The 27,684-nt window shown below is 44.0% G+C and overlaps 1 protein-coding gene across 1 annotated transcript; it reads right to left on the bottom strand.

Moving 5' to 3' along the window:
* Positions 1–356: 356 nt before the first annotated feature.
* On the bottom strand, positions 357–27,394 carry SV2B (synaptic vesicle glycoprotein 2B). Its single transcript, XM_059823976.1, has 12 exons — positions 26,878–27,394; positions 15,590–15,770; positions 14,807–14,958; positions 12,804–12,937; positions 11,964–12,053; positions 9,689–9,799; positions 8,463–8,551; positions 7,562–7,726; positions 4,830–4,963; positions 3,937–4,137; positions 1,482–1,641; positions 357–540 (listed from the first exon to the last, which is right to left on the bottom strand). Exons 1-12 carry the CDS (start codon positions 27,392–27,394, stop codon positions 357–359), a joined length of 2,118 nt encoding a protein of 705 aa, XP_059679959.1.
* Between the last annotated feature and the right edge of the window lie 290 nt (positions 27,395–27,684).

Raw genomic sequence — 27,684 nt, 5'->3', positions numbered from 1 at the left:
CTGTTCTCCCATGGGACACGCTCACACCCACGCAGGTGCACACATGCACGAAGCCACTGTTCGCATCCTGTGTCATTACACCGGGATGGAGAGTGAAAGGATAGACTCCCAGTGTAGGCAAGGTTAAACCCAAGCTCTGCAAGGGGTGTGTAGTAGCTGCATGCACCAGTCGTGGCTGTAAAAGGGTCAGAAATTAGGGGTTTTGTTTTATCCCTTTGGGCTCTTGTTTCCCCCTGCCCCCTCTCTTTGAGGTATCGACAGAACAGTATAGAAATGGACATTCTGATTTTTCCAAACGTGACTCTCTTTTGTTCTCCTTCTACGTCTGCCCCCCTGACCCCCCTGGCTTCAGTTGCTCACATGAGGACCTGTTCTCGAGTCTCTGGCAGGCGCAAAGCGAGCAAGCCACCTCCAACCAGAGCAGAGGAAGCCAGAAGGATGGGAACCACCTTGGTTATCCCTACGAAGGAGGCAAAGATCGAGTTCCCCAGGATGGCACCAAACTTGCAAAGCCCATTGAGGATGCCAAAGGCTGTTGCCCTGCAGGGAAGAAAAGCAGAAAGCAATGGTTAGGAGGCAGGTTCTTGGCATAACTACAGAAGATCTGGATGGGTAATTTTGTGAATGCTCTTATGCTGCCCAGGCTATGCTTCTAGCAAGTAAAGCCAGGCAGAATAAATAAATAGATAAATAGATGTCACTGTTTTGCGTGTCTGTGTGAATAAGGAGAATGTCTGTGTGTTCTCATTCCTCCTTTCAATCTCAGCTTCTCCCTAGCCCTAGAGTGGCCCACTATGACAGCCTTCGCCCTCCCCAAAGACAGCAGGACACAACCTGCTCTAGAACTTGACAAAGCCCTTCCAAGCACTGGCTGGAGTGTTGTCACCAGAGAAACAACCCGGGCTCTCCTCCAAATCCTGCTTCACCCAGCAGCTAAAAGCGCACTGCCTTCAAAGCACAGTCCTTCTCCTTCCCTTCTGGCTTCCCCCAACAGCCTGAAAAAGGCAAAAAAGTCTTATAATGACGTCACAAGGAAAGATTTTGTCTGCAGCACATTCTCCCAAAGTTTCCTGTGCTGCCACATCTCCCAAACCGTTCTGTGCTAATGGTTGTCTCCAGGTTGTGGAGGTGAAGGCTGTCACGGTGATGAGCTATGACAAGAGGCTGGGGGATACAGTCTGAAAGGCCAGACCTCCATGCACATCCACAGAAAGCATAGACTCCATATTTTATCTGCCCGTAATTTCCATATACCCACGCAATTCCCTGTGTACAAGCCACCGTGCACGCAGAATTATGCTTGCAAATGTCTGTGCTGATCCAGTATAGCCACAGGACTACCCAACATTTAAGGACTGGTGAAAATAAAAAAAATACACCTCCTCCATTTACATGTATCTAGAGTGAGCATTGACTTTTTCCGTCAGGAACTGAAGCCAAAGTCAGAAGGTGGAGACTAAAAGGAGAAATATTTTGAGCACCTTTTGTCAGTGGGGTAGAGCTCCACAGTGATCACGTCCAGGGCGTTCCAGGCAGCAATGCTGGCCCCGCAGAAGAGGCACTGCCAGCCTATCATGGCTGACTCGCTGTTGCCGAAAAAGAGAAAGAAGCAGCACACTGCCGAGATCAACATTGAGCCACCTACGGGCGGAAACCAAGAGAAAAATGTTGGCACCAGTTTCCCCTGTCCACAGTTGAGCAAACACATTTGTTGATAAAGATGGCTTCCAAGTGATGGCGTTCCACCCCAAAATGAATTAAATTTTGCAAGAATCCAAAAATACCTTGATGCTGCCTGTATGTCATTCTCTGATGCTGGAAACCAGCCTGAAAATGTTCTCAATGACCATCTGATCTTGCTGATAGTCCTGCTCTATGGAAACTCTGAAGGCAGGCTTTTCCAGGCAGGTTTCCAGCATCTCAGACATCCAGATGGACCCAGGAAGAGCAGAGGCAAGTAAACATGAAAGTCAATGAGGAGGAAGAATCATTGTGAAGGTTTTTCAGCTTGAGTTTTGAGTGAAGAGCTGGTGCATTTCATATCATATTGAAATCACTTGACACATTTCTAGTCTCAATTAGGATAATTTACAGTCAATTGTACGAAGCACTTGAGGTCTCTTTTAATTATAAGAACATCGTTAGATTTCATGGCACATTTGCACAGAAGCCATAATTTTATGAACACCACCGAGGGAGAAAGTGAGACCATTTATGCTCAGTTAGGCACAGTTCAGATTCAGAAATATTAATGGCTACATCACTGCCTTCTACCCCATTGGGAATTTTCACCTGAAAGATGCAATTTTTGCAAAATTAAAGTATCTTTCACTGGAAAGTTCTGTTATTGCTGAAATATCTCAATTTACTACCAGAAACCAAACAATTTTTTTGTTTGCTTGGGGATTTTTGAGTCCATCTGACACCATCCAAAATAGTTTGGTGGCTGAACTGGAACTAATATTCTTCATTTTGGACATTATGTTGCATTTTGCCACTGCAGGGCCCTGCCTATGAAAAGCTGCCATGCAGGACTCCATATCCACTTCTCCTCCATGGTACCTGGCCAAACTACATCCTCCACTGTGCGGTGTGGTTATTCTCTTTGCTGAAGAGGTACAGTACAGCATTAGGGTCACCGTGTGTGCACCAGGAGATCTGCTGTTTGGCACAGGAGAGGGTTTAGCAGAACATGATAAAACTGAACTGAAGTACCAGCGAGGCTCGTAACGCAAAAGCGGAATTTAGTTTTCATGTTAAGCTGACCAGAAATAATATGTTCAACAGAGTGATACGGGTGGGATGCCAGAAGGCTGTTTCAATTGAAAATTCCACAGTGAAATGTTTCAGCATGTCGTTACTAATTTTTGTCCTGTATTTTTCATTCTGCAGAAGAAATAGCATTTAGGATTCCAGCTGTCATTTCCATTCCAGATGAAGATGCTGAAATGCTGACATGTTTGCAGGGTGGACAATCTGATTCTCATTCAGCTTTATTTAATTTATTTCCCACAGACCCTCTGATTTGTTTGGGTCTTTTCCAAATTCACTATATGAATGCTCGTTTTCCCCCCCAGCATACATTCCTGACACAGCAGTGGGGTCATCTTGCTTACCTTAACCTGTCTGAGGGTGAGGCTAAGCTGACTAAACTTCCCTCTGTTCTCAGGAGAGATAGGTGAGCTCAAGAGAGTGAGTCATCCCTTACCCCTGAGCCACATCCCTGATTTTATTCAACTCACTTGGCTGTCCCTTGAGGCATGATTCCCACAGTACCTGGAGAGCAAGGTCTGAACCCTGGAGGAAGCAACACCAGAAATTCCCAAAGTAATCATAAAGCTGATAAGATGATAACTTATTCCTATAATGCTAAAGGGTTGCATATTGCTTGGCTGTGACACGGTCAGTTAATCTAACATATGCTCTCTGAAGCTGTTTGTAAAATCATTTGAAAATCAGAAAACCAAAAGAGGGAACTCCTGGGCTGTCAAGCAGCTGCATCAAATAATCTTTCTGAATATTTATTGCTACAAGCAAAGTATATTATTGATTTATACTGAGTGCTATGGACATCGGCATCAACTCAACACCACCAAGAGGTCCTGCTTCAGCTCCAACCCTGTTGTGCTGAGAGCTGGATAAACATACAGTCTTTGACATAAAAGCCAAAATAAAAAAGGAGGATGTCACAGATATGCAGAAAAGCAGGGTGAGGAGGCAGGGAGCGGATAACTTGCCCACTGCCACGGAGTAGATCACTTGCCTCACCCTCGAGTCTTTTTACCCTTCTGCTCCATTTGACATAGGAATGACTCATCCCCACCTGAGCCAGCTCGGCTTGCGTAGATGCAGTGAGACCTTCACACTGACCTTGGCTCTTTGCAGAGTGGTGCTCCTGCCCACGACCTGCACCGTGCACCCATCATCCCCACTCACCGATCATCTTTATCCTCCCTATTTTGTCCATGAGTAACGCAGAGATGATGTTGCCCGGCAGCACAGACAGGCTGCCCAGAAAGCTGACCAGGTAGATCAGGAAATCATTGTCCTCCTCGAAGTCCAAGTGACAGCCTTCCTTCTCCTTCAGAAACGTGCTGTTTATGAGCCTGCAGTTGATGAATTTGTGTTCGTAGAGATCTGCAAGGGAAAAAGGCAAAGTCTTGATCCTGCTTGGCTGATCTCCCTTCATACAGCAGCAACAGGAGTCAGGATCAAAACCAAATCAAAGATTTGAGAGGAGCTCCTCATCAAATGGAAATGGCCAGGGAGTTTTTATTTTAGTGGCAAACTCTAGCTGCGTGCTTGGTACCTGGTGGGTGTAAGCTCATGCACTCCTTATATTTGTGGAGTCACCTGGACCAGTATCCCCATGCCACAAGGACAGGGCAATGTAGGCTCTTGCTTTCATGGCATTATGGTTTGAGCTCTATTAGAGTAGAAATGAAAAGCTTTTTCAGGATAAACTAATGAATATTTTATTGCTTAAGATCATCAACCACAGGTTGGTTAAAATTATATTTTAAGCCAAGTTTGTTGACTCGAGCTGTTAAACTGCGAGGCATTTTGCCATTACTTTAATGTCCCAAGGTCTGAATGCAGAACTGTGTATTTCCCATGCATGCAGAAGCGAATGACACCAGAAGACATGTGGTTAAAAACACTGATGGAGCAACATGAAGACTCCTTCCAAATGCATCATCCTCTTTTTTCCATCATCACTCTCATTACCCAGCACACACAAATACACAGATCCCTATCATCCTTTCTCCCAGAATCTGACAAAATAGATCCTAATTACAGAGATAAGACCACAGCAGGAATCCCATTACCAGTGTTATAAAAGACAGTAGAGATGATGGTGCAGTTTTCAAAGAAGGTCTCACTGGATGTCACATCTTCAAAGTAGCATTCCTCAAATAGTGAATCCTCAAATCTCACTTCCTTGAATTTCATGCCAATAAATCTGTGGGGCAGGAAACAGAACTTCACTCTGTGCTTTAGGGTATTTTCTACACTATGTAGCATGTAATGGCTGTTTCAAGAGACAGAGCACTAATGGCAATTTCTAGGGTCACCTACAAAAAAGGTGTTGCTTGAATGCATAACTCCATGCTTACGTATTTTGTATTTTAGTAGGAGAGATGGATTTGAAGAGGGTTTGGTTTTTTTTAAGAAAGATGGACCTTTTAGGATTTCTGGCAGTTTTTCTATTCCTCAAAATAGTCCCATCTAAGAAAGAGTGCTTCTAAGGCTGAGTGGACACAAATCCTCTCGCTTTCAGTACTAGTCCAGCTGAAGAAGACATGATTTCACCCAGTGCATGGCATTTTCTTTGTGAGCTGACCTTCCTGCCTTCCTTATTCTGCCCCTTCCTCCAGCACAAATACAAGAAGAGATTATCAGGAGCTCATTAAGCCATTTGGTGAAAGGCTTCTGACAGTTGTTTAAACACAAAGCTATTTTTTTAAAGCAAAAATGCAGTAGAGTTTCTAGAGAGAGGGGGGAGATTATCTGAGTTCTGCTTGTAACCATCTCTGTTTGAGGACTATTGCTTATCATGTAATGAAAACAGATTACACTAAAAATAATCAGCTGTGTTGGGTGATTGATTTCTCCTCTGATGGGAAGCTTGACATGTCTGACCTGCCTGCCTGAAGGATGCCACAATATTGATTTACCTGTGAAATTTTACAGGGACACTGGGAAGATGTGTTAGTTAATGCACAGGCATGTTTGGAAGATGTAAGGAGCTATTAAGAGCGAGCATTATTGCTCTAGTTAAGGAGGCCACAACTGTCACCAAATAAAAAGCCTTCTAACATATACCCAGAAACTTAATTGAATTGAGCACTTACAACACAGTCTAGCATGCTGGTTGTTTACACCATTAAATGAGCACTGCAGGGCTTCTTAACTGAAGCTACTAACAGATATTATTAATGCACAAAATACCACAAGATGACTGTTCAAGTCTTTTGCTCCATGTAGAAGGTCTCACAGGTTACAGCAAAATTTAAGCTGTTCTGCATTTGCTCAGTAACAGCCTGTGATGTATTTACTCCCAAAGGCTGTTAGAAGCCCTTTCCCTGCAGTTTGCTTTCTTAATATACAACTTTAAAAGAGTCATACAGCAATGGCCTGGTGTTCAATGGAGTTTTAACTCACAGGGCTGGAGGGAAAATGCAGCTATAAATCATGAGATATGCTCTGGGCGTTACTGGAATGTAGCTTGATCAGGTTTTGAGTTACTGAATTGGGGAGGACCAAGGCAGGAGAATAGTGATGTACATCACAGTTTTCTGTCTTCATCCTTCAAGGTGCTGAGCATCTTCAGTTCTCAATGAAGTTAGTGAAAACTGAGCATCTGCTCTGGGCATAAGATAAGTCCCCAATCCCTAAATTTGACCACCATCCACTTTTCACCAGACTTTGTTTGGCTGCTCGATAGGCAGGGGAATAGGAATTACGGGGCTAAGTTTGCACCATCAAGCAGAGCTCCTTACTGCAGGGGAGGTCTCCGGAAGGACATGGGGACACATACTGGGATCCCCCACCAATGCCTATCAGATATATGCCAAGTAAATGGAGACAAATACTTTCTGAGGGGAGAGGAACAACTGGCTGGGCAACGAGGTATATTTTCACCAATGAAGATTAAAACAATGAGTATTTTGTGTAACATTGAGTATCCTGTGGGACCTCCCCACATAGTGCAAGGCAGCTGGAGCAACACCCTGTCTAGTTTATTTGGGTCAATGGGATCTCCACAGAATTTACATAGGGGTATTTTTCCACCCATTTTATTGGGATTTAGAAAAGTAATAATGGCCTGCTACAAATCACTAGGATTTATATTGCTGTGGAACATAGAGTGATTGGGGTCCAGGCTGGATGCAGAAGAAAAACCACCAGGCCCAGCCCAAATAGGATAAGAAAGGGAGGAAAGCAGTGTTGTTCTGCTAGAGTAACTTCACTGACTTCAAAACACTAAAAGAGAAGGTGACACATTCATTCTGTGGGGAGATGCCGGCCGATGTGGGAGAAGCACACCAGTACAACTGGCCATGACACAGCTCACGCTAATGGGCTACAGGATGGGGACTGGGTAAGTCATAGGGAGGACTTCAAGGGAAAATACCTTTTTGTTTTGGAAATGCAGCAGCAGAGCAGTTTCATTACAAATGATGGTCTCTGCTGCCCAAGACCAGTAGATGTCAGCGTGTGCTAAGGAAAGAGAAGTCACCTCTGCCTCCAGAGCTGCCCAGCACAGGCTGGTGCGTGCCCACCGCCCTGCTCCCAGCAAGGGGCTGCTGGAGGGAGGGCTCCTCGCATGCACCCCCTTGCCTCTGGAGACGTGAGTGGCTGAGGCACAGTGTGTGAAAAGCAGTAGAAAAAGGGTATTTGGTCTGTGGAAAACTGCCTTTGGGATTTGAGGGATATAGACTGTGTGTCCAAAAGAAAAACAGAGATTTTCAAGTTGGTGGAAAATAAAAAAAAAAAAAAAGGCGTTCTAGAAATAGGTTTCAGTTCGCATGCATCAAACCAAGTTCTGTTCACTTACTTATCATTTCTGTATTCCCCATTTCTATGGATCTGGTTTTCCAGGGTGAAATTAAAGGTGAAGTGTGACACTTCTTCCTCATCAAAGATCTTCACTCGGGATTCATATGCCTCTTCTTGGAGATAACGGATCATGTCAGGGAACCAGACAATAAGGCCATAGTAACTATAGCAGGATGGGAGAAACACATTAGGGATGCAAGATCCTGGCACTGCAAACATCACAGTGCTTTTCCAATTATCTACTTCATAACTTGTGAACTTGTTTAACTCCTAATGCAAATGCATTTCTGGTACGAATTCTTGCTCAGCTCTGACACAGGACCAAGCAAAGTCTCTCCCTATTCTAAACACCCAGCTGCTCTCAGAAACATGTTGATCCTTTTTTGTTCACTTAAAGCAGGACAATTCATTTAAGTTTTAGTGACATTGACTCCTTGGCTGGGAAACACAGCAATGTGCTATCCTTGCTGCCCAAGTGACCAGCAAAGTAGCAAGAAATTTGGAATCTCCCCCAGAAGGCAGATTTCTGCAAGTGTGAGGTTTAAGTGACAGACAGATTTTACCTGTAATTTAGATTTATGCTCACCTGAATAGTTTTTATCTAGACTAAGGAACAGCTGAGAATCAGATAGGGTTCTGGGGTTTTTTTGTGTGGACAAGGTCAAATGAAAGATCTAGAGGCGAGAAAGTCAATATGCTACTGTCCAACTGACCAATTCTCAAGTCCTGATGTGTTCAAAGCACCTTGTACCCTCATATAAGCAATCAAATTGATCAGTAGTTCATAGGAGAGCAAGCCTTAATTATGTAATCTTGTAATAGTTTATTTAAATGTGTAAATAATTATTCAAACTCTGAAGGCCCTCTAGTTTCCTGAAAAAGTTAAAGAAGAACCGTACCTTAAGGCCATTGTAAACCAAACCACAGCCAGCATCAGTGTGTTCATCCTGTACTGGGCTGTTAAACAATATAGCACGTTGTCCCAGACCTACAAAGCCGCAAGAAAGAATTAGCTGCAAGGAAACCCTAGCAGCCACTTGACAGATTAATTTCTGAGTGGATCATAAATTTAAATGTCAGCAAAAAGAGCTCACTGGGGGAAGGTCAGATGTGTGGCTTATATTCAGTGTTTGTTCAAAATTATAATTATTGAGATAAATGGCTTACAAAAAGATCACTTATTCAGCTGTGTGCCAGGGTACTTGATCTGAACTGTCTGTAATGAGCTGGAGTGCATGACTAGGACCAGGCTGGGATGATGCAGTGTCTCTCTCAGGTTATATCAGTAAATGTGGATATAAGCCTGTTCTCAGACCCTCTGACAATTTTGACTTTTCAAATATGTGTATGGCCTCAGGGGTGCTTTCAAACTGAGCTCCAAAGCTCACTGAAGAGCAAAAACCCAAACACAGCTGGCACTTCAGGAGGGCTAAGATGAACTCAGGTTCAAAAAAAGCCAAACAGAGCAGGAGGGAGACCAAGATTTGCTCTTCTTGACCTGTTGCAGGAAATACTGCCAGGAACAGGAGGGGACATAACTCCTCATGCTTTTACCTTGGCACGTAAATACAGTAATAGTATAGCACCTCCATTGCTATTAATTAAGAAAGACTCCCTTTTAAGCTCATCCTCCTAGACTAGAAGATCTAGCAAGATTTTCCACAAAGTTCTGCATGGGCATAGGTAAGCAGCATAGCATGTGTGAAAGGTTAAGTTAGCTGAAGAGGCAATATAACATTGTTAGAAACTCAGTCTCAGCAGGAGCAAGAAGCAAACACTCTTCCAAATCCACTGCGGGTGGTAAATTCACTTAGACCTGGGGGAGAGGGAATCAATATTTATCTGCCCAGAAGGAGAGCCAGGTGCGTGGGGCTGTGGCGTGCCCTGGAAGCCCTGCCATTAGCACACCTGGACTGCCGTGATGCTCCCAGGGCCATTTTGGGGCCTGGCAGTTTGCAGATGCACACATCTGCATAGAAAGTGCAATCAGATTGCAGCCCTTTGCAAACACCAGCAGATTTTTTTCAAGTGAGAGGCAGGGTTTCAAGACACGATGACCTGAAGCAATGAGGCACTAGAGCCCAAAGCTCAAAAGCCTCTGTGGGATGTTTTTTCTTCTCTTTACCTGTTTGAAAGTGGTCGTGATTCTGACCAGCCACCGCTGGTACCAGGTCCCTGTTGAGCTCTGGATTTCAATAAATTCATCTACTTGCTTTGGAGTTTTGATATAGGAAACCTGGAAAAGAAAAAAAAGGAGAAAAAAAAATATTGGACTGAAGTTTCCAGAATTGATCTTGGGTGGATTTTAAATTCCTCTGTCTTCTGGGCAATGTTTCCACCTTATATCCCTTACTATCTTTTCCTTGAACGTTATCACTAACAATTGAACTAACCTATTTAATTACAGCAAGATATTTTATTATAGAAAGAAGCCTGCCCTCCTTCCTTCTTTCCTTCCCTCCATCCCTCTATCCTTTCTCGCTCTCTCTCCTTCCCTGAAATATTTTAAGTGCATCACATCCACTTCAATCTTTCATTTATTGGCTAATGTGCCTGTGCACTACTTTATTTCTCTATCCCTTAGATTCCCACTAGAAATTAGGACTAGGCAATTATACTGAAAATTATCCCTGTGATCAGCCACTTGTGTCCGCATCAAACTGTGCCCTCAGGATCTGTTTCTTCAAAGACAACTGGCAGGAATATTTCTCATTCAGCACCTTTTAAGTACCACTGGCAGAACTTCTGTGACAAATGAACCTGTAGATGAGAATCTTTGCATCTGAAAATGCTTCCTGTCATCAAGTGAGCCCACACCATGCAATCAATTCGCTCCACCAAAACAGTCTGCATTTTCAACACTGAACACCTGAACCGGACTGCTCAAGAAACCTTAAAAATGGGTCCCAGAAAATATTTGCTCAGTAATTTTAAATAAAGGACATATTCAAGGAAACCAGATCTGTCTGTAAGTACGAGAAGGAGGTGAAAATTTACTGAATAAATTTCTGAGTATGAATGAGTGCCTTGGCTCGGCTGTGGAGTCTCCGTGTTCCTCTTGCTGGCACCGTTTAAATGTCAGATCTGGGAACTGTCCCGGCACCAGGTGACTCACCACAAACTGGCAACTTCTGGCCTGTCAGAAAAACACAAAATCTGACAGTTTGTGCTACACCAGCCCCACTGATCGTCCGCCTGTGCCAACGGATGTCAGTAAATCTTGATTCAGCTGGCGCACCGTATCTCGATGTGCGATACTGAGATCAGCTCATGCTGTAGCAGTCATGACACTGTTGGATGGAGTAACGACCACTAATGGGTGCTGTACAGCTGCTCCTTCATTCTCCTACTCAGACTGTCATAGTGGCCTATCTAGAGATATATATATATATATAAAATCGAGTTTCAGTCCTCTTCTCCCCCACCATGCAGCAGGACTGGCCAGCCCAGCTCAGCGTTACAGCAAAGCCAGGGAGGGATTTAGAGAGATGGTCTCTCTTATCTTTGCTATCAAGGTTCATGGTTGGTAGCCTAAAAATAACACATGCTCGTTAAGTTCCTACCTGAACCTGCACACAATTGTCATGCACTGATATTAATCTTTAATTTTCTTGAAGGATCATTCCTGAGGGGACCTGTTTCATGACATCCCTTCTGAACACGGAGCCTTGCTCTCCTTCTTCTTCAAAAAGACATGTTTTACACACAACCGTATCTCCTTTTCTCCATCCTTTAAGAGCACGTGTCGTAGCATCTTTAAAAGCATAAATCAAGAGCTATTCCCTGGCAGGCTCACTGGGAGTTCACAACTGAATTACAGTAATTTGCAACTAATCCCAGCATGCACCTTTTACCTGATTTTACTATTAACAAAGTCCACTGGTGTGAACTTTTTCACAACAAGCAGCAGACTAATGAGTAATAGCCACTCATCCCACTTTCCCTTGGAGAGATTAAAGATTGGGTATGAGGCAGGTGGAGTTTGGGAAGCTCATTAGAAAGTACATGAAGTTTAATCAGGGTTTGATTAGAAGCCAGAATGGAGAAAGGAGTGACTCATATCTCCCTCACGACTAATATCTCTCTTATTTGGTTTTACTCTCTTATGGCAGACCAATTAAGCGTCTGTGTAGTTGGAAAATCATTGGTCTATACGCTGTAGAGTAACACCAGGAATGAAGAGTACTCAGTGCAGTTCACAGGATTGAATAATTCTTGAAAAAACAGATTGGCATCTAACGTGAAACGCACTAAACCTATCTCAGAGTCCTGTTTCTGATTGCTGGGGGAGGTCACATTGAAAGAGACTCAAGAAAGAATAAACTGGTGCTGTGCTGCGCTGCACCAAGGAAGGTATGTCCCACCTGTCTTTTACACACTGATGGCTTTGTTAAACTCACCGTAAACACCCTCTCCGGCTCGCCCTTGGCCCGCATGTTGGTGTCATGAACTTGCTTGAGGATCATCCAGGCTTCATCATGTTTACCTGTCTGAAAACACCACAGAAAAGGAAAACAAATGTTGGAGTTCCCAGCTCTGCAATTTACCAAAGCATAGAGAAATTATTTCTAGAGGTCCAGTATAGTGGAGAAGCACACATACAGCACTGGCTGCATTAAACGCAAAGAGCTGAAAGCACGGTTTGTATTCAGAGAGTGCAGCATCTCTGTGCTGAGAAAGGAGTTACCCTAAAACTGTCTGAGGCAGCAGAGGAGTGAGGAACAGAGCTTTAAAACCAGATGAAAGAGGAGGAGATGGATGAGGAGGCCTAGGCTCTAATCCCACCTCTGCTAAAGACTTGCAATGTTAACTTGAGCTAAGTATTGTCACATTTCACATCTCTGAGATGGGAATAAAGTATACTTGCTTAAAATTTCTGAGGTTTATATATTTTACTCAGTAAAACATACTCTGTCCTTTGCTCTTCCACCAGGATTCATGCCCAACTCTGAGATGTTTTCAAAACGCCTTTGTTGGACTTACAAAATTCCCAGCCCTCACCACCTTCTTTCTGCACCACATTTGGCAGTGAAACACTAACCGTCGTCGATTGACCCTGTAGTCTGTAGTCTTTGGGGTTTCAGCAACCTGTGGCGCTAGTGTAGACACGTAGGAGTGGTTTTGCCTCTGAGCTTGTGTTATGCGTGTTTGATGGGACAAGGAAAGACAGACAGTGATACATTAGGGACCAGATATCCTCTGCTAATATCAGACTGCAATGTTCAGGTGAATCATCTTACCTCCAGCAAAAAACGTGGGCTTTCAGGCATGAATTTCAGTGCCACCAGGGAGGCGATACAGGGCAGAGAGCAGACAAGTACAAAGACTCTCCAGCTGTGGAAGTGGTACTTGGTTCCCATGCTGAACCCCCAGCCTGGAAACAGCAAGACCCAAAATGTGAAAATACTGACCAGGCATTCTGAGTTTTTCTCTCCTAAAGCAGCTCTGAACTTTACAGCTCTGTATGACACGGGGACAGGTTGAAAGTTTGCTATTCTTAGTAATGATGGCTCTTATAGGCTCAATAGCATGCTCAGTGGAGCTCAGAACAGCGAGCTCATGTTCATTCCAGAAAATGCAACACCCTTACTCAGGCTCTGCCTTTTAAAAACCTTCTTTTAACTTTGAGTTCAGAAATCATCTAGTGATAAGAATATCTCCATGCAGCTGTAGGCAAGTAAGGCTGGGAAAGTGTAGAGGAATCAGGGCCATAGTTTATTGCTGCTCAATGATGTTACAAAAAGTTTACAAAGGTTAAATCTTCCCTGATCTGAGAGGCACATTAGAGACGGCTCCTTTCCATCTCGTACCTCACACGTGCATTTCACTTTTTATGGAAGTGAGCTAGGAAAGCAAGTTTATTTTTTTCCAGACCTACAAAATCTGAGCTGGGACTCCAACTTAGAAGAATCAAGATCCTAATCCTGCATTTGAGATTCCCCCTCTCCTGTTTTTTTCCTGATGTCTGACCAGGTCAGGTATTCCCCTGCTAAGGACTAGAAAGCACAGCATCGTTCTTACATTGTTCCATTTACTTTCCCTAGGCTCAAATCTCAGAAGGAATGTTTAATTAAATTTTTGCCTATAAACATTTTTATTCACATAATAAGGAAATCATCAAGCAATGGCTTTTGCAGAGGTCTCATCTGAGTGAGTCATGGTGCTTTACTCATTTCCCGAAGTTCCAAAATAGCAGGGGAACATGGGTAATCAAAAAGAGAAACTATAATAACACAACATCAAAAAATCATCTGAAAAATAAACGTAATGTAACATGAGGGCTTTTTAAAGCAAATGTAGTTGCAGATAATAGAATTATTTCAACCTGACACCACTATGCAGTAAGTTTGCCTATTTTTTCCAACAGTCTCTGTCATATCAATCAAAAGCATGAATATTTCTTTATACTGAGTGTACTTTAAACAAGGTTAAAATGAATTGATAGATAGGTAAATGTTAGTGTTTTTCTCCATGGTCTCTATGGCCTGTCCTACTTTTCTCAGACAGGATTTTGCAAACAGCTGGTGTCACTGCATACTGAGGGAATTAATCTTTTCCAGCAGATATTTCCTTCTGATATTTTCCTAGGATATACATGAGTTATAAGCAAAACCATGTGACATGCAGATTTTTGCTCCCCAGAGCACAAATATGTTTCAGAGTCCACCCATCCACTTTTTCTCTCCCACTTCCAGCTCTGGGCAGAGAACCCATTCCACTCCTGAACTCAATTAGGTGAAGTCAGATGTGACTCCAGCCCATCACATGCTGGGGAGATGTGTCGCCAGAGGCACAGCTCCGAGAGTGTTGACATTTGGCTAAGGTAAAGAATATGTGCTGTCCTCACTGCTATCACTCACAGCACCCAGTAATTCTGTGATTAAAGTTACTTTATTTTGATAACTGGTTCAATTTTTGCAATATAATCTCAGTCCAGTTTTCCCTGAATGCACTGACATTTAGATTAAGAGCTGAGGCTCTGCCAGTGTAATTCAAGGGGTGTGTTTGAGGCTTTTGATGCAAAGTAGCCCTCATCAGTCCTATTTACAGCCTTAGTATCAGTCAATCAATCATGCAGTCAATTTATCAGACCTTTTATGTACACTTCAGGTATCTATTATTTTCAGCGTTGTTTATGGTGGGATGTGTAAAGACTGACTAATGTTACCTGTGTGAGGTTTTGGGGTAGTGTAGTAATGCAGGAATGTGGTGTTGTCGAAAGTCAAAAGCACGAACCACTTACCGTAATGTGGGATGATGCTCCAAGCCATTGCTGAAGCAAAAATGCCACCAATCATCCAGAACATGCAAAGCCAGCTCAGGTGTTCCCCCCTCTTCTCACGAGATAGGAATTCAGAGAAATAGGCAAACACGATGGGGAGGGATCCCCCAATACTGAGGAGAAAAAACAGTACATGGGAAGAATAAGAGTCTTCTTCAATGTCTTTGTAGTTAGGATTGCACATATAAAGAGGGAAGGTCAAACTCCCAGACACGCTGCACAAAAGTGAGACTTGTAGGAAAAATGCAAATCTCTCTTTGGCCAGACTGGTCTTAGACATCAAAGGTAAACAAGATCCTTGTCATGCTCTAAAAGCTGGATTTCCTGTACAGTTTATACAAAGCCAGTGTAATGCCCTGCTCTTCATCTAGACATCTTCTCCGTTGTTATTTTGTGATCACTCATTTTAGGGAGGCAAAATACAGGCAGGCAATGGGAACTGCTGAGGGTCTCATTGGAGGCCCTGGCAGTCAGGACTGTAAACCGAGGTGGGCATTTATGAGTCCCACTCGCCTTTCTGCACAATTTGGGCAGTAACAGAAGAATGTCAATGACCAAACTTTCCTACTGCCAATGCTTTAAAGGTCAAGAGTGAGGTAACATAACCACACATGCTAAGCAGCAGTGCCATCCCAGCTCAGTACCAGAGATGCATCTCCAGAGCAGCCTTCCTTCTCCCACCCCAAACTGCCAATCTGTGACAGGACTCCTCCACGACATGGGATGGATTCACCAGTTACCCACCCGAGGCCTGAGATAAGGCGGCAGAAGAGGAAGAATCCATATCCCTGGACAAAGGAGGAGAGGAACGCGAAGGCAGAATTGATTGAAAGTGATATGATGAGGCATTTCTTTCTTCCCAGTTTATCAGCGAGGCCGCCCAGCATGACAGCCCCCACCATCATTCCTAAGTAGACTATCAAGCCTAGAATAGAGACAGAGAGACAGTGAGTTTGGTAACTGTGTAGAAATAGTATGCAGTGTAGAAGCAGATTTTAAGACGCCCGTATGGCAGCTGACGTTGACCCAGTATACTAGGTAATAGAGATACCCTCACGCCCCCAAACATCAGCTGTCTCAGGTGCCAGAAACTCTATCCATTGGTGGAACCTAATTTCCCCATCTTCTGCCCATGAGCTTGTATTGCTCCCTGCTGCATTGCATCATGCAATATAGACATACCCTCATTTGACCAGACCCACATCTTTCTTTCCAAACCTCGCTGCTCACATATCCCCTGCACGTAAGCAATGGCCAGACATAAGCAGCTTAGGATGCACGTGTCCCAGCTATGTGCCACCATCGATACAACAGAAGTCTGATGTCTTAACTCTGCTAACCCCCCTGAGTGCAATGGGACTGAGGATGTGGAGGGAGGAGGCACTCTCTGGTTCCTGTTTATACTTAGAAAGCTGCGAGAGCAGAGACACTGCTAAAGCACAGATAAATCTCCTTGCAGGTTACCTATCCTACCCATGCTTCCTTTGCAGAGTATCATCTCTTTCACTCTCTGCTTTTCCTAGCTTTATCTGAAAGGATCAGTCTGTTACCGAGACTCACCTTGTGTAGCACAGCTACTTCCTTCATTATTGAGGTAAGATCTGGCAGCTAACTAAAGGACAACTTACAGGAAAGAGTGCAGGCTTGATCTGAAGATTTCAGGAGAAAGGAGAACCTACTGCTTGTCTTCACAGTTTGCTCTATAGAATTATCACTCTGACATTGTTAAGAAAAACAGGATCTTCTATTTAACTTGACTTCATTAGATCTTCTACTATGGGGTCCTCCAAAGTGACTAAGTTTAGCACCAAGCTGAATAGGACAGAATGGTTTTCTTCTCCAAATAGACTCCCTGTACCCAGCTCGCTGTGTGCTTGCAACTCTGGCCTAGAAAACACAGCAGTTGTCACTGGCTCTTCTACTGACACTGCCACCAGAAGGGCCACCTATTATATTGCCATTTCCTTTATGTGGGTACCAGTGTAAACAGCACTAATTAATAATGCTGAAAGGTCCAGGAATATTTTTTTCATTTATTTTATCTACTTTCCAGATGTAGAGACGTCAGTGAGCAATAGTCCTAGGAAGAACCACAAGCTATGGTCCTCTTGCTGGCAAAATTCCTGTTGAAGCCTGCAGGAGTTATGATATGAAAGGACAGCAGGTTCAGATATTAAGCATTTAAAATCCAGCAATCAGTGCTGGAGGGTTGGAAAAATTGATCAGCTAGAGTGAAATTATTTGCACTGCTGTTAAGGAATAACATCTGGGAATCGATCAGTCCAGCAGCTGGCAGCACATGGACCAGGTCTTTGAAGGCTGTATTGGCCTCTGGGCTTCAGATTTTTGTTTTACGCTTGTTTGTGGACAAACCTCTGTTCATTCCTCTGAGCCAGGAAGGATGTAAGGATGGAAGGGATCAGGCAGGAGCATATGTCTCCAAGGCACCTCTGAAAAAGCCCAGATGAGGCAAGACCACAAGGAGACAGACTATCAGCAGGTGGATCTATGCTACTGAAGTTATTCTGAGTTTCACAGTGCCAAAGACAAAGCCCTTCATGCTTTGTCCGCTTGCCGTGTGTGGCTGTGGCTGGCTCTGCCTTAGCACTGCAGGAGCAAAACACCTGGTGACCAGGTGACTTTACTGCGTGCTCTGATGGCTCTCCCAGCTGCTGACATGGAAGGGTTTGGGGCAGCACATCCAAGCACACTCTTACTGCATTGGCAGCTCCTTGGCTGCTAAGCCGCATATGTCTCAGAGCTGTCTACTCTGAACTGGTGATCAACAGAGTAGGAGCAGTGTCACCATCACCACGTTTCAGAATAAAGTGTTGGCAACCGCTGTGTTTCCTGGGGAGCACAGAGGCACAAGAGGCTGTTCCCAGAACACATCCTATATCATCTCAGACACCATAGGCAGGATTATAGTCTATGCCTATAGGCTGCACAGTCCTGCAGTGGAGATCCTGATGGGGCCTGATCATGGCTGAATATGATCCAGAAGAGCTGAACTATGTCAGGATGGAAGAATATCTGCTTGCCAAAAAGCAGAACTTGCAGTGCAAGTGGTTCTCGAAGGAAACAATGATGCTTGGAGATGCTTGGAGATGCCTGGAGACTGGGGGTGTGTCAGGGTCAAGATCCAGCTGAGCAGGGGTTGAAGGAAACACCATAACTCAAGAAAAGCTGCAGTGTTCCCTGCATCCCTGGCCCCCAGTGAAGGGAATGGATGCTGAGCAAGTATATACACTGCCTTAATAGGAAACATTCCTATTCACTGACTGAAGAAACGCAGCTAAAAGGAACATTTTTCAGGCATGGTTGAAGAACATCTCTTTGGAGGGTCAATCCTCACCTTTAACTAAATGTTGACTTCTCTTGAGAGCCAACATCTTCCCCAGGACCTGTTCTGTCAAACACATCACTGGGAAACAAGGTGACGATGAATTTTTTTGCAATTTGTTAATATTTAAACAAGATGATCAGTCTGATGGCTGAAGGCTGTTCTGTGCCATCCAGCAAAGCTAGCTAAGGACTAATGCAGGGAATTATTTGGCAGCTGATTCTTTTTTTGATTGTGAATGCCTGCACTTGATTTGAAATGCATTACTAAATTAAAAGCTATGCAGCAGAGAGCCACTGCAGCATTTGAAGGATGTTTGTCTCACATTGATCAAAAGTGGAAAAGTTGGGACTTCTGAAATCTCCCCGTTCCATAGCAGGGCAGTGGGGTCACCTCTCTGTGAATGGTTCTCCTTTCTTTCCTATCTGCACGATGTCTAATGAGCAATCAGGATTTTGTGTGTCAAAGGCAAAAACTCTGTTCTTGCCTCTTAAGAGCCTTTGTGCCAGAACAATGGCACAGGATTTTGCCAGCGCAATTGTACATCCACCATAAGCATGTGGCTCTGTGGAATCAATACCCACACTCCCTGCCCTACCCTCCTCACCCAAGCTGTCCTGGTGAGGTGATCTGAAGGTACAGAAAGGTTTCAGATACTGATCTGCAGCAGTCAGAGAAGATGTGTACATAGCTGGGAATGTGGGATCTCTTTCTCTATTAACTTTGGCCTTCAGCTTGTTCGCTGAAGTGCAAATTACGTGGGAGACCTGAGGCAAAAAACTGTTTCGGTCCAAAATCTTTCTGAAGAAAGAATCTTAATGCAGTGCCGTAAGGCTTAATGCTTCTACCCTGGCTCCTGAGCTACATTTAATGGAGCAGCTCTGATCGCAGCCAGCAGACGGAAGTGATGATGCACCCTGTATCTACTCACTGGTGCATCGCAGCCGCCCATCTGACAGTGAGCCCTGCCAGCACCGTGCGAGCGGCTCACAGCACAGCTCAGCCCACACCAACAGACCCCGATGAGGAAGAAAAAATGATCTGCCAGAGTTAATTTCTTTTTCTCCGCCCCCCCCACCCCCCGCCCCGGAGAAAATCCCTGGATGGCAGATGTCCATCCAAATCCTCTTAATAACAGAAGATGTCCCAGGTCAGGAGGAGGTGGAGGAGGTTGTTACTGTATTCTAGCTGGTGATTTATAGCAGCTCTCTGGCCAGGGGAAGAGTGGGCTTGGCATGGGACGTGGCAGTGTGTGAAACCGGGCATCAAGAAGTGGAATGGAGCTGCTTTTGTGAGCAGATTCTGACTGAGGAGCCCGAACTTGTGATGGAAGGGAAGATTACATCTCTGCAACACAGCATCCATCAAACAGTGAGCAACGTAAAGCACAGCAGAGCTGTTAATGTCACAAACTCACTTAGAAGATGGGGCTTTAATTGGTTATTGTATGTGATAAACCAATGGATGCATTGTTCCTTAGAAATTTATAACAATTAAAATCTGTGGTAAAGGAAACCTCAAGGATGACCAGAGACTGTCCGTTCGGCCAGTTTCTGCGGGGGAGGATCCCGGTTATAGAAATGTGTACTTCAGGGCTGAAACAAAACCAGCGGGACACTTTATTATGGTGGAGAGGTCTCTTTTGGGAAGACTGCATGTTCTGGCCAGTATCATTAAACCTTTTGGGGCAGCTGTTATAAAACGCTCTGTCAGCTGACGATCTTGGGACCCAAGGAGCAGAACAGCGTCAGGCTTTGCAGATTGCTGTGTCCTGGCTTAACAATAAGGTGGCAGGGACCCAGGGAGGAGTGGAATAGTTACTCATACAGTCTCCGCACAGGAGAGACAGTCTTCTGGAGAACATAGTGATGGTTGTTACCTCTGTTATCAAGGAAACTTAAATTTTAAGGACAATTAGACCAAGAAAAGTGATAACTAAATGGTATTTCTTTTGCTGTTTTACTCAAGGGCAACACTGAATAAGCCATTATTTGCAGACTATTCCACGAGTAATGGAGTATAATGAATGCCTGGGGGGAAGTCTGCAATAGCCTCCCATAAAATCGGTGGAAAACCAAAGAGCAGAAATTCTAAGAATAAATTTCGGGTTATGACTCATCCAATGCTGAAGTTATAAGGAAAATATGTGGCCACTGACTGGGCTTATTCCCACTAGAAAAGAGGTAACATATGCAGCATTTTCACACTAAGAAATTTATTAGCCTTTATAGAAGTTGCGCATTCCATGTTAGACAGGAATTGTGGACTTATAAGCTGAAGTTCTAGGAATAAGGAAAGATGGATACAGTACATGGCTATGTGTGTGCTAAACTGTATTTTTACTATTTCAATATAATTAAAAGTAGACTCATAAGTGTTGCAGAAAGAAAACAAAAAATTCAAGGTATACCTAAATCTCCATCAGAAGCATGAATTTCTTTCATTGAGAGTTAATGGGATTAAAGTTCTTAAAAATGAAGCACGTCTGAAAATAATCCCTTTCAAGTCAGGACAAGGACTCATGGAATAAATGGAAATTTTGAGCAGAAAAAACCCCAGCTCAATGGGAAGTATTAGTCCCAGAGTCCTTGGAGCCATCAGGAAGGTGAGGCGGCTGCCTGGGTCGAGGTGCAGGGTTGTCTCACCGCTGCTAACAGGTCTGCATGGAACCAGTAACCACAGGAATGTGGAAGCTCCTACCTGCCTTCAAAGCCCAGGCCACTACAAGCACAGCCCTACAGTAAAAAAAGAAGGCTTTTGAAGAGAGAAAGCATCTGGACAACAGAAAAGGATTAGGACCTTATATATCTTGCAATTCAAACCATAATAAAAATGAAATCCAAACACGCTTACTGGTGTAGCATCTGTTATACGAGGATGCACTTTATGGACACAAACAAAATTTTGTGAGTCAGGACTGGACAATTTGGGAGACGGATGAGGCAAGGCACAGGTTCCAATTGTGGGTAAGTAATTTAAAGAGAGGAATAAACCAGTGGTAGTCCTGACTGTCTTGTGCTCTAGCAATGGCCGGTGTGCCCCGGAACAGGGGACGGTCTCAGCAGAGGATGAGCTGAGGGCTGAGTGGCCTTTTTTCCCTTTCGTCCTGAAATTTCTAATCCACTTTTCCTTGTAGGTTTATTAGTGCTTTCCCCATGAATCTCCTTGACCTTGTAAATGGAAATCAAATGAAAGGGTAGTCTCGTTGCACTTGCCTTGTTGATTAAGTACCAGCAGAGAGACTTCATCTATGGCTAATGGCTCTGCCACTGCGAAACGGATGGCCCATGTGAAAGGCGGCTTTCCGTTTTTGGAGATCTGGGGGTGGATATTGGGTGACTCTGGCTGCTGAGATCGAGGGAATTCTGCACATTAAAGCCAAAGGTGGATGCACGAATCCACGAGCGCTGTGACGCAGCACCGGCGAGGCAGTGCTTCTGTGAGCACTGCCAGCACAGTGTGGGTGGCTGTTTACTCAGTCGGCTTCACAGTCCCCCCACGGGACTTGTCCATCACTACAATATTCATGGGACCATCTGGTTCCCCCCACCCAACCCCTCTGCTAAAGCAAAGTTTTCAACAGAGGAAGCCAAACAAATCCTTTGCTGTTAAACGAAAACCTGTTCGTGCTGGCTCTCGTCAGATGAAACTCCCGCAGTGTTTATAAACGGGGACGCAGCCATCCCCATATCAGACCTGCACAAGGTGCCGGGTGTTCCCACATCACAAAACCACCTTTTTTCCCCTAGCATGTCCCTAACGCTCGGGGTGATGATGCTTCTTGGGCTGTGGGAGCGTTTCTGCCCGAGAGCGAATTTGCAGCCAGGACTTTGTGCCCAGTGCTCGGGACGTGGACACGGGCAGGTCTCACCAGGGTTTAGCCGTCTGCCATGTTGTGGGTCCGGGGCCATGGGGGTGCAGAACAGGCAGCCACAAGCCACGGCAGAGCAAGGGAGCCATGGCTGGGCTCATCTGCGCTTATCCAGAAAAAAAAAGAAGTGGAGAAAAACCACTGAGGTCTGCCAAGGGGATTAGGATTTACTGTCATATCAGGTGAATTCAGGTCAATGAGAAGCTGAGGCCAGATTTTATGTCAGCTGATAATAAAACATCCTCTTCACACAACTAAAAGCAGAGATATTGTTACACATCCTATTTAACCTGACTCACACAGCCAAGCCTGAATTGCTATGTAACTGCATAATTACTAATAGGATCTTTTCTCTGTTTTCTTAATCTAACATTGTGAGGGTAAGAGTCTGTAAGATGATATCCTCCTTAAAATATTGTTATTAAATCATAAAAAGAAAAAGGGAGCCGTGTGCCTGAAAGAGCGATTTTATTCTCAGCGTTGGTGTGGCTGTTTTGCAGTTATGGGCAAAGCCCTTAAAAATTTCTTGCCTCAGTTTACTGAACTGTGAAATGATGGCAACACAACTGCAGCTCTGGGGATCTGGGAGGTCTGATGCTTTAACTGTGCTTTGCGGTTTTTATATGCAGGATGTGAAAAAGTTCAAAACATTACTATGACACCATCCTTTATACTTGCTGTGTATTTACTGCTCTACTCTTGCAAATACAGTATTCAGTCCTCTGAGAGGTGATTAAAAGCATTTGAAGATATAAATTTATATGATATTTCTCCAAATAATGATACTGTGTTCCTTTCAGTAAAAAAGTAAATACAAATTTTATGACTCTTCATAAGATTATCCTTAGCAAATAAAAAAAAATCTGTTCTGACAGGATATATTATACTGAAAAAGAATATTCTTTTTCAGTAAATTTAAGAAATTAATTATTATTATGACTACTGCTGGTGAAAGCTCAGAAAAGCAGATTTACCAAATGAATATGTAAAAATAGTGTTGTTACAAGTTACCAAACTTATTCCTAACTAGTGTTAAAAACTGATGAAATTAAACTGCTAAAATATATAGAGTTGTTGTTTCTTTTTTTTTTTCTGTAATACCCCTGTAATGATCTTCAAAATAGCATTTCGCCTAACAGAAAAACTCCAAATATGTGTTTTGTCCCACTAGGGATATTTACGGCTAAAATAGCTGTTAATTTGCATCTGATGGTGAAATGTTTATTTTCAGCAAAAAATGTAAACGTTTTCTAAGATGTGTCATATTCATTTCACACATTTCATGAAACACTGTGGGCATCTGTTTATTTGTAATTTTTGCATAATTTGTCCATAATTTGCTTGATATTTTTCCATGCTTGCTTTCCGAGGGAGGAAAAGTATGCAATATACAGAGTATTTAGTGTCCTTTTAGCAGAAGCTGAACTTCACTACATTGGTCTTTAGGGGACATCCGTTTTAGTTCTCTTACTTGTCCCTTCCTATTTCTGTGAGATTTTGATTACTTAACTGGTTTATTTCCCATTTTTTCCCTCCTGGCCTCTGTTGTTATGGCTGAGACCTTCTCATGTGTTTAAATGTTAGCAGCTGCCTGGAAGCAATCTTAACTCCACCTGGGATAACCTGATTATGTTTCCTTAGCAAAAATGTGTTGAGACGAACGGTCGCTTGGGAATAAACACGAGCTCATCTGTAGACATCTATTGGTACGTGGGGATAAGGTAAGGGGCAGCAACTCATGTGTGGATGATGACCCTGCATCCCTAAAACCTCATGACAATTTGAGGGAAAGCTGTGCCTTCTCTAATCAACCCTCCATTCATTCTGTGCAGACACACTCTTACAAGATAGTCACTGCACATTAGTAGAAATTGAGAGCAAGAGCTCTTTGATTGCCACCCATTATTGTGCCAAGTCAACCTATAAGTATCATTGAACCCTGAGTATTAGCAAGATCAATTTTGCAACAGCACAACCCATAGACTGTCGAGGGAATGGAAACCCCGAGGGAAATGAACATGTGTTGGAGGCTCTGAGCTTTGTTAGGAGATATCTTTTTCTAGTTGCTGGTGGATGGGTGCTGAAGCTAATCCAGGAAAGGTTTTGAGGAAGATTATGTTCTTGTTTCCATCAATAGCACTTCTCCAGCCTTTCCCTTCAGGAGCTGATATCTGGCTGTCCTTATCATGCCGTGTACCCACAGCTGCCCAGAAAAGGGTTGAAACCCTCTTGCAGGGGCAGTACTCGGGACACCAGGCTGTGCTGGAGGCAGGTCATACCCAAACACTGCCCTGCTGCCGGCCAAGTCTCCAACACCCTCCACTCCCTGCTGCTGCCCTTAGTTTGGCAGAAAGCTCTCCGCCTTCTCTCCAGGCCCAGAGATCTTCACTCTTCCCCTCTTACGCCCTCCAGCAGCCTCGTACCTGCTCCAGCCTCCTCACACCCTCGCTTCTTGATGCCCTTGGGTATACGTTACTCATTATCAATGCACTGCTCTGCAATCTAAAGCTTTCTAAGCCAAGCTTAATTCATTTTCACAAAGGATCATCTCACAAACCTCGGATCCAAGAGGAAACCTGCAGCAGAGAAATATCCAGCAGACACGAAAGTGTGTTTAACAAATAAGATGGACTGAATCACAGTACTGAATCCTGTACAATGCCAATCAGTAACAACTGAGTGCTACCATAAATATCCACTTTCCTCTCTGCCTCAAGCTAAGATGAATCAGATGAATCAACTTTTCTTGGTTTTATGAAAATACTTATTTTTCCTCATACTTAAGCTACAAAATAGTGTAAATACAAGCTTTGACAGCAGATCCCCAAACAAACAAGCTAAGGATGGAAGAATTACTCTGCAAAACCAGGTTCTCAAAAGTTGTCCTTAAAAGTGGGCAGGAAAGGCAGCAAAAAGAGTGCTCTTCCCCTAATTAGCAGTTCCAGATTAGCTTGGTTAAGGCGCAGGAGGCTGGAGCTGGAGTTGGTTACAGACCCAAATGTCTCCTTGCATATTCAGAGCTTATCAGAACAACCTGAACTTTCAGCCTTGCAAATACTGAGCTGGAAAAAGCAGAACGAGCTCTCTGGGGAGATTTCTTGTTCATTTTTACTTGTGGTTGGGCCAGAAATAATTCAAAGATAGATTTTCTTGTGACATTTGAAGTTTTCTGACTCAGGTGCCTGCCAGAGCTTGAGCTCTATGGAGATGGATATTTATGGGGTCAGAGTTTCAGAAGATTTCAGCTTTCACGTAGTCACCAAAATAAATGACCTGCTTTTCAAAAAAGGTCTCATCACTGAAAAGGCACCCAGCCTGGTGTCCCATAGGGAGCTGGTGAATTTGGAAGTCCCTTTGAAATCAGGATCCAATTGTGAGCAATTTGCTTTCAGATATCTGACCTGAGATATTTCGAGCTAGAATTTTTAAGTGGTTTGTGAAGCAAAAAAAAGTTAGCAAACACTTCAAGGCACAAAACTAAGCACAAACCTAGCTAACTATGGAAATAAACACCCTGATTCTCAAGTTCAAAGAAGAAAAAAGAAGAAACAGAAGAGAAATGTGTCTAGGACCACAGTACACCAAGATGAGAGGTCTGTATAAGGATAATTATCTGTCACTTCTGTCACATGAAAATAATGCAAATAGAATGGAGTCAAGGGCTGGGATCTAATCCAAAATCTGCATTTACCTTGCATCAGGCAGGGCTTCTGGGCCAGAATGTTTGAACTACAGGCCCTGAGGAGTCCCCTACAACTCAGTACATGGCCATCCAGACACACTATCACCCTCCTAAAGCAGTTCTTCCAAGAGCTACTTTATTTTCCTTCCAGATGTGCAGTAGTGTTGCATGGCTGGCTCTCACTACAGGCCATGCTGGATGCTTTCCTGATTCTTGGAGATCTGGGAGACTTTGCCGACTTTGGTTTATAATGTGCAAGGGAAAAAATTGTTCATACAAACCTTTCCACCCAGTTTCACTCATAATAACTAAGCCTTTGTATTTTGGCCACAGGGACATGTCAATGGTGATGCAAAAGGGATGTTGCCAGTAGCCTCAGCCTTTAATCCCCATGCAGCACTTCAACTGCATTCCACAGGCCTAAGAAGAAACCTCCATTGGCTACTTCTGACCCAGTTCTCATTAGCAAACTGCTCTGACTGAGAAGTTAGCGTGCAGAACGAACCAGCTGCACAGCTGATCTGCCAGTTGGGACTTGGGGCTAAAGAAAAGGGCATGGGGTGGGGTGTAAAATGGGCAAGGGGCTAAAGAACATGGGCAAAGTGAAAAACTTTGGCGAGCAGGGCAGTATCAGGAGCCACAATGTAACAGCAAAGTGATCCAGAGCGAAGAGACCCCTGTCTTTTATATCCTATTTGGATGGTACCGCTTTGTGGACTTCTCATTACAATTTAGTTTCTAAAAGCACTGAAATCGGAGTCACTAGGTCCTCAAGTAGGAAAAGCCACCTTCAGCCTTTCACTTACTTATCCCTGAACACCCCTATGAGTTTTGCCCTGCGGACCTGCTGCTGTGAGCTGCCTTGTTCAGATCCAGCCTGCAGTGACCAGTACTGGGGCCACAGCACATTCATAAGGTGAGCTTAGATGTGGTGCAATTCTGCTGCTTTTGAGTAGCTGCCTTCTCAGCACCATGCAAACCCCTTTTGAGTCAGATCCACCCAGCCATGACTATGCATGACACATACAACACAAGAGGAGAGTCATCAGAAGATCTTGAAATCAGACGGTCGCTAGAAAAAGATGTTCTAGCTACTGTCTACTGCATTAGAAGAGCTGTTCGCAAGTGGCACTTACCTAGCATCCCTTTGTTCGAACTGGATAAGCACATGTCCTTCTCAGCACTGGGAAGAACAAATCCCACCACAAACACCTCCACCCCATCTGCCATCAGTGCCAACCCTAAAACAAAGAAGAGGGTCCACTGGAAGCGTCCGTGGCCACACTCCTCAATGATGTTCTCGTACTGGTGGGCAAGTTGCTCCTCGTCCTCCATCCTCTCTGCCATAAGGTCATCACGGTCTCTGTACTCATCAGCCACAGCAGGAGCTCGCTGCTTCTGCTTTTCTTTAATGTCATCTGGGTGCGGGATCCCTTGGTACTCCCCCTCATAGACCTCATCATCTTCATCATGGCCTTCTGTAACATCACTCTGGGCATCTTCTTCATGAGCGGGATCATCCCCGCCACGATAGTAGCCGTCATTGGGTGTGTACCCTTCATAGTTACCATCCTGGTACCTGTAGTCTTCTGAGACTTGGTTTGCCTCCCTGCCCCCTTGATAGAAGTTTGTGTTTCTATATCCATCATCCATTCTGAATGGAGATTTCTAAATGTTGTAGATCACTGTGTGTAGATACTCTAATATATGTATCAATTTGTGCAATTTCTGGTATTGGTTACTTGAACATATCTACTCTCTGTTCTTTGGAACTGATGGGATTCACAGATTCCCAGGCTCAGAAGGAGAATTACTATACGAAGTTTCTCTCTGACAGAGTCTCACACAGCTTTTGACAACGCTTCACTTTTCAGCTGTCATTTGTGACTTGCTGGTTTCTTCCGTGCTTTGGGTGGGAAGAGCTGCTGTCTGGTGAACAGCAA

This window comes from Gavia stellata, chromosome 13 (genome assembly GCF_030936135.1).
Source record: "Gavia stellata isolate bGavSte3 chromosome 13, bGavSte3.hap2, whole genome shotgun sequence".
NCBI lineage: Eukaryota > Metazoa > Chordata > Aves > Gaviiformes > Gaviidae > Gavia > Gavia stellata.
The sequence above is the reverse complement of the archived record's forward strand: the minus strand, read 5'-3'. Positions and strand labels throughout refer to the sequence as shown.